Raw genomic sequence first — 7,193 nt, forward strand, 5'->3', positions numbered from 1 at the left:
TCTCTCAGGGTCAAAAGCAGACTTTTTTCGTACTTAAATACACCAATTCTTTCTTAATAGCCAACAACCCCCCCCAAACAAAAGCCTAGTTATTTCACAGAATATTCCCACAAGGATCACTCTTAGCTAAATGGTCCATACGAGGATTGAAACCACAACCTTGGTGTTGTTAGCACCATGCAGTAACCAGCTGGGGCAGCACATTCTGCACAAGTCGAATGTCCTATGATAAAGATGCTTCCATGTGTCTCTAAAGCTCTATTCATGTGACCATACTAGTAAAAAATATGAGATTTTTTTTTTTTTACTATACTAATGTAGGAAGCTAAAAATTACTATGTACTTTTAAAGCAGGTAACAGATCCACTACCAAAACCTGCAATCTCAAATTGTCCTTCATGAATGTGCACATTAATAGTGAAGAAGAAAAAAAAGCAGCAGTATGTTTGGAACTTTATTTGGAAGCACATTTGAAAACAAACACGGTTTTGCGATTTTTTTTGTTTCGGTAAACAGATTTTTCCAGGCTTTAGTTTTCTCAATATTCGTCTCCTTCTTCAGCCTCTGCTTCTATTGAGTCTAGGCCAACTTCTTCATAATCCTTTTCAAGGGCAGCCAGGTCTTCCCGAGCTTCAGAAAATTCTCCTTCCTCCATCCCCTCCCCAACATACCAATGCACAAAGGCACGCTTAGTATACATGAGATCAAATTTGTGGTCGAGCCGAGCCCATGCTTCTGCAATAGCAGTTGTGTTACTCAGCATACACACAGCCCGCTGCACCTTGGCAAGATCAGCACCTGGCACCACAGTTGGAGGCTGGTAGTTAATGCCCACCTTCAAGAAAACAAATGAGAACTTTCCTTAGAAATGCCAAGGCTTAAAGACTCATTTCTGTTAACAAAAATCACCATGATTACAAGTAAATAAAAAAGCTCAATTTTGTACTTTATCAAAATATTGTAGCACGACTGTCATCTCTGAAGACTACACAATTCTTAATCACTTAGATAACGAGTACTTAATAGGCTACATACCTTGAATCCAGTTGGGCACCAATCCACAAACTGAATGGTACGTTTAGTCTTGATAGTGGCAATGGCTGCATTGACATCTTTGGGCACAACATCGCCTCTGTATAACATGCAGCAGGCCATGTACTTGCCATGGCGAGGGTCACATTTCACCATCTGGTTGGCTGGTTCAAAGCAAGCATGGGTAATTTCAGCCACAGATAACTGCTCGTGATATGCTTTTTCAGCGGAGATGATAGGGGCATATGTTACCAAGGGGAAATGGATTCGTGGGTATGGAACCAGGTTAGTTTGAAATTCTGTCAGATCTACATTGAGGGCTCCATCAAAACGTAGTGAAGCTGTGATGGATGAAACAATCTGCCCAATTAATCGGTTTAAATTGGTGTAAGTAGGACGGCCAATGTCCAGGTTACGACGACATATATCATAAATGGCTTCATTATCTACCATAAAGGCACAGTCTGAATGCTCTAATGTTGTGTGGGTAGTTAGAATTGAGTTGTAGGGTTCCACTACAGCAGTGGAAACTTGTGGTGCTGGATAAATTGCAAACTCCAGTTTAGATTTCTTGCCATAGTCAACAGATAGCCTTTCCATGAGCAGTGATGCAAACCCTGAACCAGTGCCTCCACCAAAACTATGAAAGATAAGGAAGCCTTGCAGCCCTGTGCAGAGGTCAGCCTATAACGAGGTGGAAAAAAATGGGAGAAAAAAAGTTATTGATGGTTTTGGAGAAATCAGTATTAAAATAATCATTCAAAAGCATTTGTCATAAGTTTGCTGGTTCTACATTGTTATTTAAAAAACAGTGTTCTTGAAAGGTTCTGGTTTAACTGATTGAGTTTTTATTTAAAGGGGGGGATGGGGCACACCAGGAAATAAAAGGTTTATTTTGTTTTGAACAATTAACTATGCACAAAATTGTTAACAAAAAAACAGCAAACCATCAATATAGCTTGCTATAGAGCTGTAACAATTACTTCAAATACTAAATGAATCCTTACCAGTTTGCGAATGCGGTCTAGCACTAAATCAACAATCTCTTTTCCAATGGTATAATGGCCTCTGGCATAATTATTGGCTGCATCTTCTTTCCCAGTAATGAGCTGCTCAGGATGGAATAACTGCCTATACGTGCCTGTACGTACTTCATCTACAAAAAAACCCAAAATATCACCTCATAAATTTGATCTGTTCAGTTCTGTGTGTGCTGCCTAGTGACTACACACAAAGCACACGTGGTCAGGAGTGTAGACAGCATTTCTGACTACACACCGCTTGTCTGACTGGTCTAAGAAATTGGCACAACTTTTGCCCCTTTGTTTCAGGGTAAACAGGCACACACAAAGAAGTATTTGTACTCAAGGAACACAGAGATCACTCAGAAAACTACATTACAGGTACAGACACAATACTGGATAGCACTCAAGCAAAACTCTGTATACAGTGCAGGAGTCTGGAAAGATGATCCAGATAAAAAAAAAAGTTCTCTTGTTTTCCAGATATTGTTACTGGTAGACCATTATTTAATTTCTTTCCAATAACAATAACCACAAATGTCAAAGCAGCATCCAGACACACGTTTTAAAATCTATAGTGTTCTAAACAAACAAAAAAAGACAGTAGGGAATCCATAAAGGATCCTCACTTTTTCACTTAAGATCTTTAATGTTGGGTACCTACCAACTACGGTTGGTTCTAGGTCTACAAACACTGCTCTCGGAACATGTTTACCAGCTCCTGTCTCACTGAAGAAAGTGTTAAATGAATCATCTCCACGTCCCATAGTATTATCACTAGGCACTTGACCGTCAGGCTGGATCCCATGTTCAAGACAATACAATTCCCAACATGCATTGCCAATCTGAACACCAGCCTGGCCAACGTGGATGGATATGCATTCACGCTGCAAAGTAAAAAGAGAATGATAATTAGACATGAAGCTACTCGCCTGTGGGTTGTATCTTCCATGATCTTTCTCGGCTGCAATATCCCCTGGTTGCCCTTAAGTCATAATTTAAGAGAACAAGTGGTTGGCTGCTGGCAAGGCACTACTCACCGTTACTGACCTGTACTGACTTTGTGAATATGTAAGATCCTATAGACAACATAGTCCCTATGAACACATGGGTGAATACAAATTCATTATCCCTTACAATGCTGCATATATATTCCATCTTTAATATTCAGCCTAGTCTCTTTTTACTCTTCTTTTAGTTTTTGGAAGACCTCTTTATATAATATCCTCCCAATCTCCTTGACTCGTTACCACACCATATACTGGGTAACTGTTGCAAGAATCTTTCCTGCACAGGACCATTCAGTACATTTTCCTTTACAATAAGCATACCAGTATCTAGGCCCTAGCAATTAGTACATCTTTTCTTCACACATATTCCTACATGAAATGGTCTTTAGAGTCCCAATCAAATATAATCTGCCCCCTTTAAGCTAGCTCCTTTGATTCTAAGCAACTGTGCCATGTATGTTTAATCTCCCAATACCTCAACTGCCTTACACGTGAGATGGAAATAAGCTGCTTTTCTAATTTACTGTTAGAGTGTATCTAGAAAAAAGCAGAGGCAGAAAAGAAAAAGCAAGGTGTCCGGGTGCTCTTTCCCTTTTCTTTGGTAGCTTCATCAAATTCCAATCTCCGCTCCAGTCCCGCAGATCCGCTACGAGACTCGCGGCGCCCGCCGGGCCCCTCACCGCCGCCGGCCGCGCCCCCTCCCCTGATTAGCTAGCCCCAGGGACTGGCCCATGGCACGCGCCGCCCGGACCGCCACTGACGGCCGTCGGCCACCCCCCCCCCTGATTGGCTATGCCCAGGGAGCGGCTCACGGCGCGCGCCGTCCGGCCCGGCCCTCACCGCCGCCGTCCCTCGAGCACGCGCCGTCCCCTCTACAGCTTCACGCGCCAGGGCGGCCCTTAACCGGCATAAAGATCCGGCCGGCGGCCACCATGCCCTGTCCCGCTATCTCCCCGCCGCCTGGACAGAGGTTTCAGTTCGTCCCTCGCCTTTTCGCGCGGGAGGTACCTGCTCCGAACAGAATTCCTTTGCACATATCTCGTCTTGCTAGCTACGGGTCGGTTTCTATGCCTCGCCTCCTCCAAAGTTAATAAGGTTTCATGCTAATTTCTCATCTTCTCCCCAACCCTTCTGCCTTAGAACTACCACTGGGACTTCAAGCAGAGACTGCCTGCGAGTGCTGCCGCAGCACGCGCAGTCATGAACTCCCCTGAAGTGCCGCAACAGAAGCTGTCCCAAACGCCCTTTCTCCCCCCGCAGCCACAAGGATCCCGTCTCCCACACGCCCTTTCTCCCCCCGCAGCCACAAGGATCCCGTCTCCCAAACGCCCTTTCTCCCCCCCTAGCCACAAGGATCCCGTCTCCCAAACGCCCTTTCTCCCCTCGCAGCCACAAAGATCCCATCTCCCAGACGCCCTTTCTCCCCTCGCAGCCACAAAGATCCCATCTCCCAAACGCCCTTTCTCCCCCCGCAGCCGCAAGGATCCCGTCTCCCACCATGGTGCCTCGTTAAGGTGACGAACTCCGACTGCGCAACAATACGCCCGCCGCCGCGACCGACCAGCACCAACTGTCAACTGTCAACCGTTAACCGCCTCGACGCCCTCGCCTCAGGTGCTGGCTCCCCATTGGCCATTAGCCGCGCGGACGGCGCTCGAGGGAAGGCCTCTGATTGGCCGAGGGCGCTCTTCTCCCGGCGAGGGGGAAGACTGGCACGAGGCAGGGCCGTGTCCGGGGGCGGGGCTTGAGCGGCCCGGGGCGGGGCGCGCGGCCCGTGCTCTGCGGGCGGGAAACGGCCGCGGCGTGAGGGGCTCGCTGCCGGGGCCTGCGGGGAGCGTGGAGCGGTGTCATGGTGCTGGGGGCTCGCTGCCGAGGCCTGCGGGGAGCGTGGAGCGGTGTCATGGTGCCGGGGCTCGCTGCCGAGGCCCGCGGGGAGCGTGGAGCGGGGCCATGTGCTGGGGGCTCGCTGCCGAGGCCCGCGGGGAGCGTGGAGCGGGGTCATGTGCTGGGGGCTCGCTGCCGAGGCCCGCGGGGAGCGTGGAGCGGGGTCATGTGCCGGGGGCTCGCTGCCGGGGCCTGCGGGGAGCGGGGTCATGTGCTGGGGGCTCGCTGCCGAGGCCCGCGGGGAGCGTGGAGCGGTGTCATGGTGCTGGGTTGTCTCGTGTGTCAGCGTGGTCTGTACTGTGTGGTGATAGACTAGTACTACTTCCTGTGGTCTGTCCTGATAGTAAAAGCATACAGATCTGCTTTCCCAAGGGAGATTTATTTGATAGGAAGACAAAACTGAGGTGGTACTGTAATTACAGTGCCACTCTATGAGTAGTGAGCACACTTTCCATTCCCTGCTTTTGACTAGGCAGATTCACTTTGGCACTTCTGGAGATTGTGTCAGTAACTCCTTAAACCAGCCAAGGAAGAGGGAGGAGACAGGTGCCTTCTTGCTTATATGCCAGAATGAAATATTAGTAAGGATATCAAATGAAGTGCCAAATAAAAAGATTTATTGCTCTTGAAATATAAAAGTACTAGGGTATTCCAAAGAAATAGGTCAAAATATCTTCGCCCCTTTAAACATTAGTGTCATTTGCAGGTTTTGTAAGACAACAAGGAGGACACCCTTGTTGATTTTGAGGATCTGGAAGACCAATGAGATATGGTCAGAACCTTTTTTAGAAGGTTATTTATTCTCCTAAAGAATACAAGATGGAAAAATTATTTGAAAATTGTTCAATAATTATTTAGAGCTTAATTATTAACCAAGTATGGCTTGAATTTCTTAAAATTTAAAGCAATCTTAACTATAAATAATGTCACATCCATAGTATAATTGCTACTTGAACAGCTGCCCCAGGAGAATTGCTTATTCCTGTTAGACAATGTGTTGCATACATACTTTGAGTTCTAAGTACCACTTGTCCAAGTAGGTTGGTAAATTAAAATCATGTCTACACTCCTTTTTCAAAGCTGATAAGCTTGGACAATGAAATAGCTGTCTTCCTAAAGGGCCATCTATAGTCCTCTCTCGGGGCTCTCTCCAGAAAAAGTTTGAATGAGTATACTTGAATTGCTCTTTTGAAAACCATAGTATTTATTTTTCTTGTACTCTTCTAAGATATACTTTTCCTTTTTATTTGCCCTTTCTAGGGAAATATAGTGGCATGGTAGTCTCACCATCTGTATCCAGTTCTGCTGCATTTACTCCTGGGAGTTGTTCTGACTCCCCTTCAGAACAGAGCTGCAAATGTTAGTACAAACCTGGCTGGTGCTCTTTATTAGGAACAAGCAGGGAGGGACAGGCTAGTCCCTACTTGTGCATAGTCAGTCAACCTAAGAAGACAGAGGTGGAAAGGGTGCTCTGTCTGGCTTCTGGACTGACATTGTTCCATTGCCAGATACACAAAGTTCTGATGCAGCTATCCCACTCTCTAGAGTTTCTGATAAATTTGAGGGAAACTAGTGAAGAAAAGAGCAGAGACCTTTTTCCAGTGCAGAGGTTCTTGATATGTTTGTTGGAGTCAGTGTCCCTACTGAACCTTCTGGTGCTTTTAACGTGGAGAGAAATAAACTGGGTTATGATGTGATGGAATTATCATCATTATTTACTACTTGACTGTAAAGTCAAGTTACTTACTATGTTTTGCCAAGAAAGGACCATGGAATCTCCAGAACTACCACCTTTGTCCAATCCTGTGTTGGTCTATAGATTGCTTTCACAGTAGTGAAGTCTGAACAGAGGTGGGTATGGGTTCTGCTCTTTTGAACTGTCATAAGTTTCTAAAACAGTGAGTGAATAAGCTTTCTTACCTTCAAAATGATTCCTGATCGTCAAGGAAGTTTTTGCAGCTTTTAGCCAAAACACTGACATCTAAACAGGCATCTATGAATTCCAAAGTTGACTCTGACATGCATCTAAAATGCATCTAAATTCCAAAGCTGAGGAATTCACTGTTTCCACATGATAGGTATTTGTACTAGTACTGCATTTGATCTGGGTAGTTTCTGTGCCTGAATAGTTACAATGCAATTCTCTCATAGTAAATAACAAGGGAAAGTACTTTAGGTATCACCTTGAAGACAAAGCAGACTATAAACTGCATACCCTCTCCCCAGAGCTTGGGTTCAAGCAGGA

General features: G+C 45.7%; 2 protein-coding genes across 2 annotated transcripts; both read right to left on the bottom strand.

Annotated features, from left to right (window-relative positions):
* Nucleotides 1-462: 462 nt before the first annotated feature.
* Nucleotides 463-3,019, bottom strand: LOC128940716 (tubulin alpha-3 chain-like). The gene is made up of 4 exons (XM_054282344.1): nucleotides 2,719-3,019; nucleotides 2,040-2,188; nucleotides 1,036-1,716; nucleotides 463-835 (listed from the first exon to the last, which is right to left on the bottom strand). The coding sequence occupies exons 1-4, from the start codon at nucleotides 2,972-2,974 to the stop codon at nucleotides 539-541; spliced, it is 1,383 nt and encodes a 460-aa protein (XP_054138319.1). The 5' UTR covers nucleotides 2,975-3,019; the 3' UTR covers nucleotides 463-538.
* Nucleotides 3,020-4,637: 1,618 nt separating this feature from the next.
* LOC128940706 (elongin BC and Polycomb repressive complex 2-associated protein-like) lies at nucleotides 4,638-5,159 on the bottom strand. Its single transcript, XM_054282316.1, has one exon. It carries the CDS (start codon nucleotides 5,157-5,159, stop codon nucleotides 4,638-4,640), a length of 522 nt encoding a protein of 173 aa, XP_054138291.1.
* Between the last annotated feature and the right edge of the window lie 2,034 nt (nucleotides 5,160-7,193).

Source organism: Melozone crissalis, unplaced genomic scaffold (assembly GCF_028551555.1).
Source record: "Melozone crissalis strain CALT ecotype California unplaced genomic scaffold, PUWL_Pcris_2 ptg000034l_1, whole genome shotgun sequence".
Taxonomy (NCBI): Eukaryota; Metazoa; Chordata; class Aves; order Passeriformes; family Passerellidae; genus Melozone; species Melozone crissalis.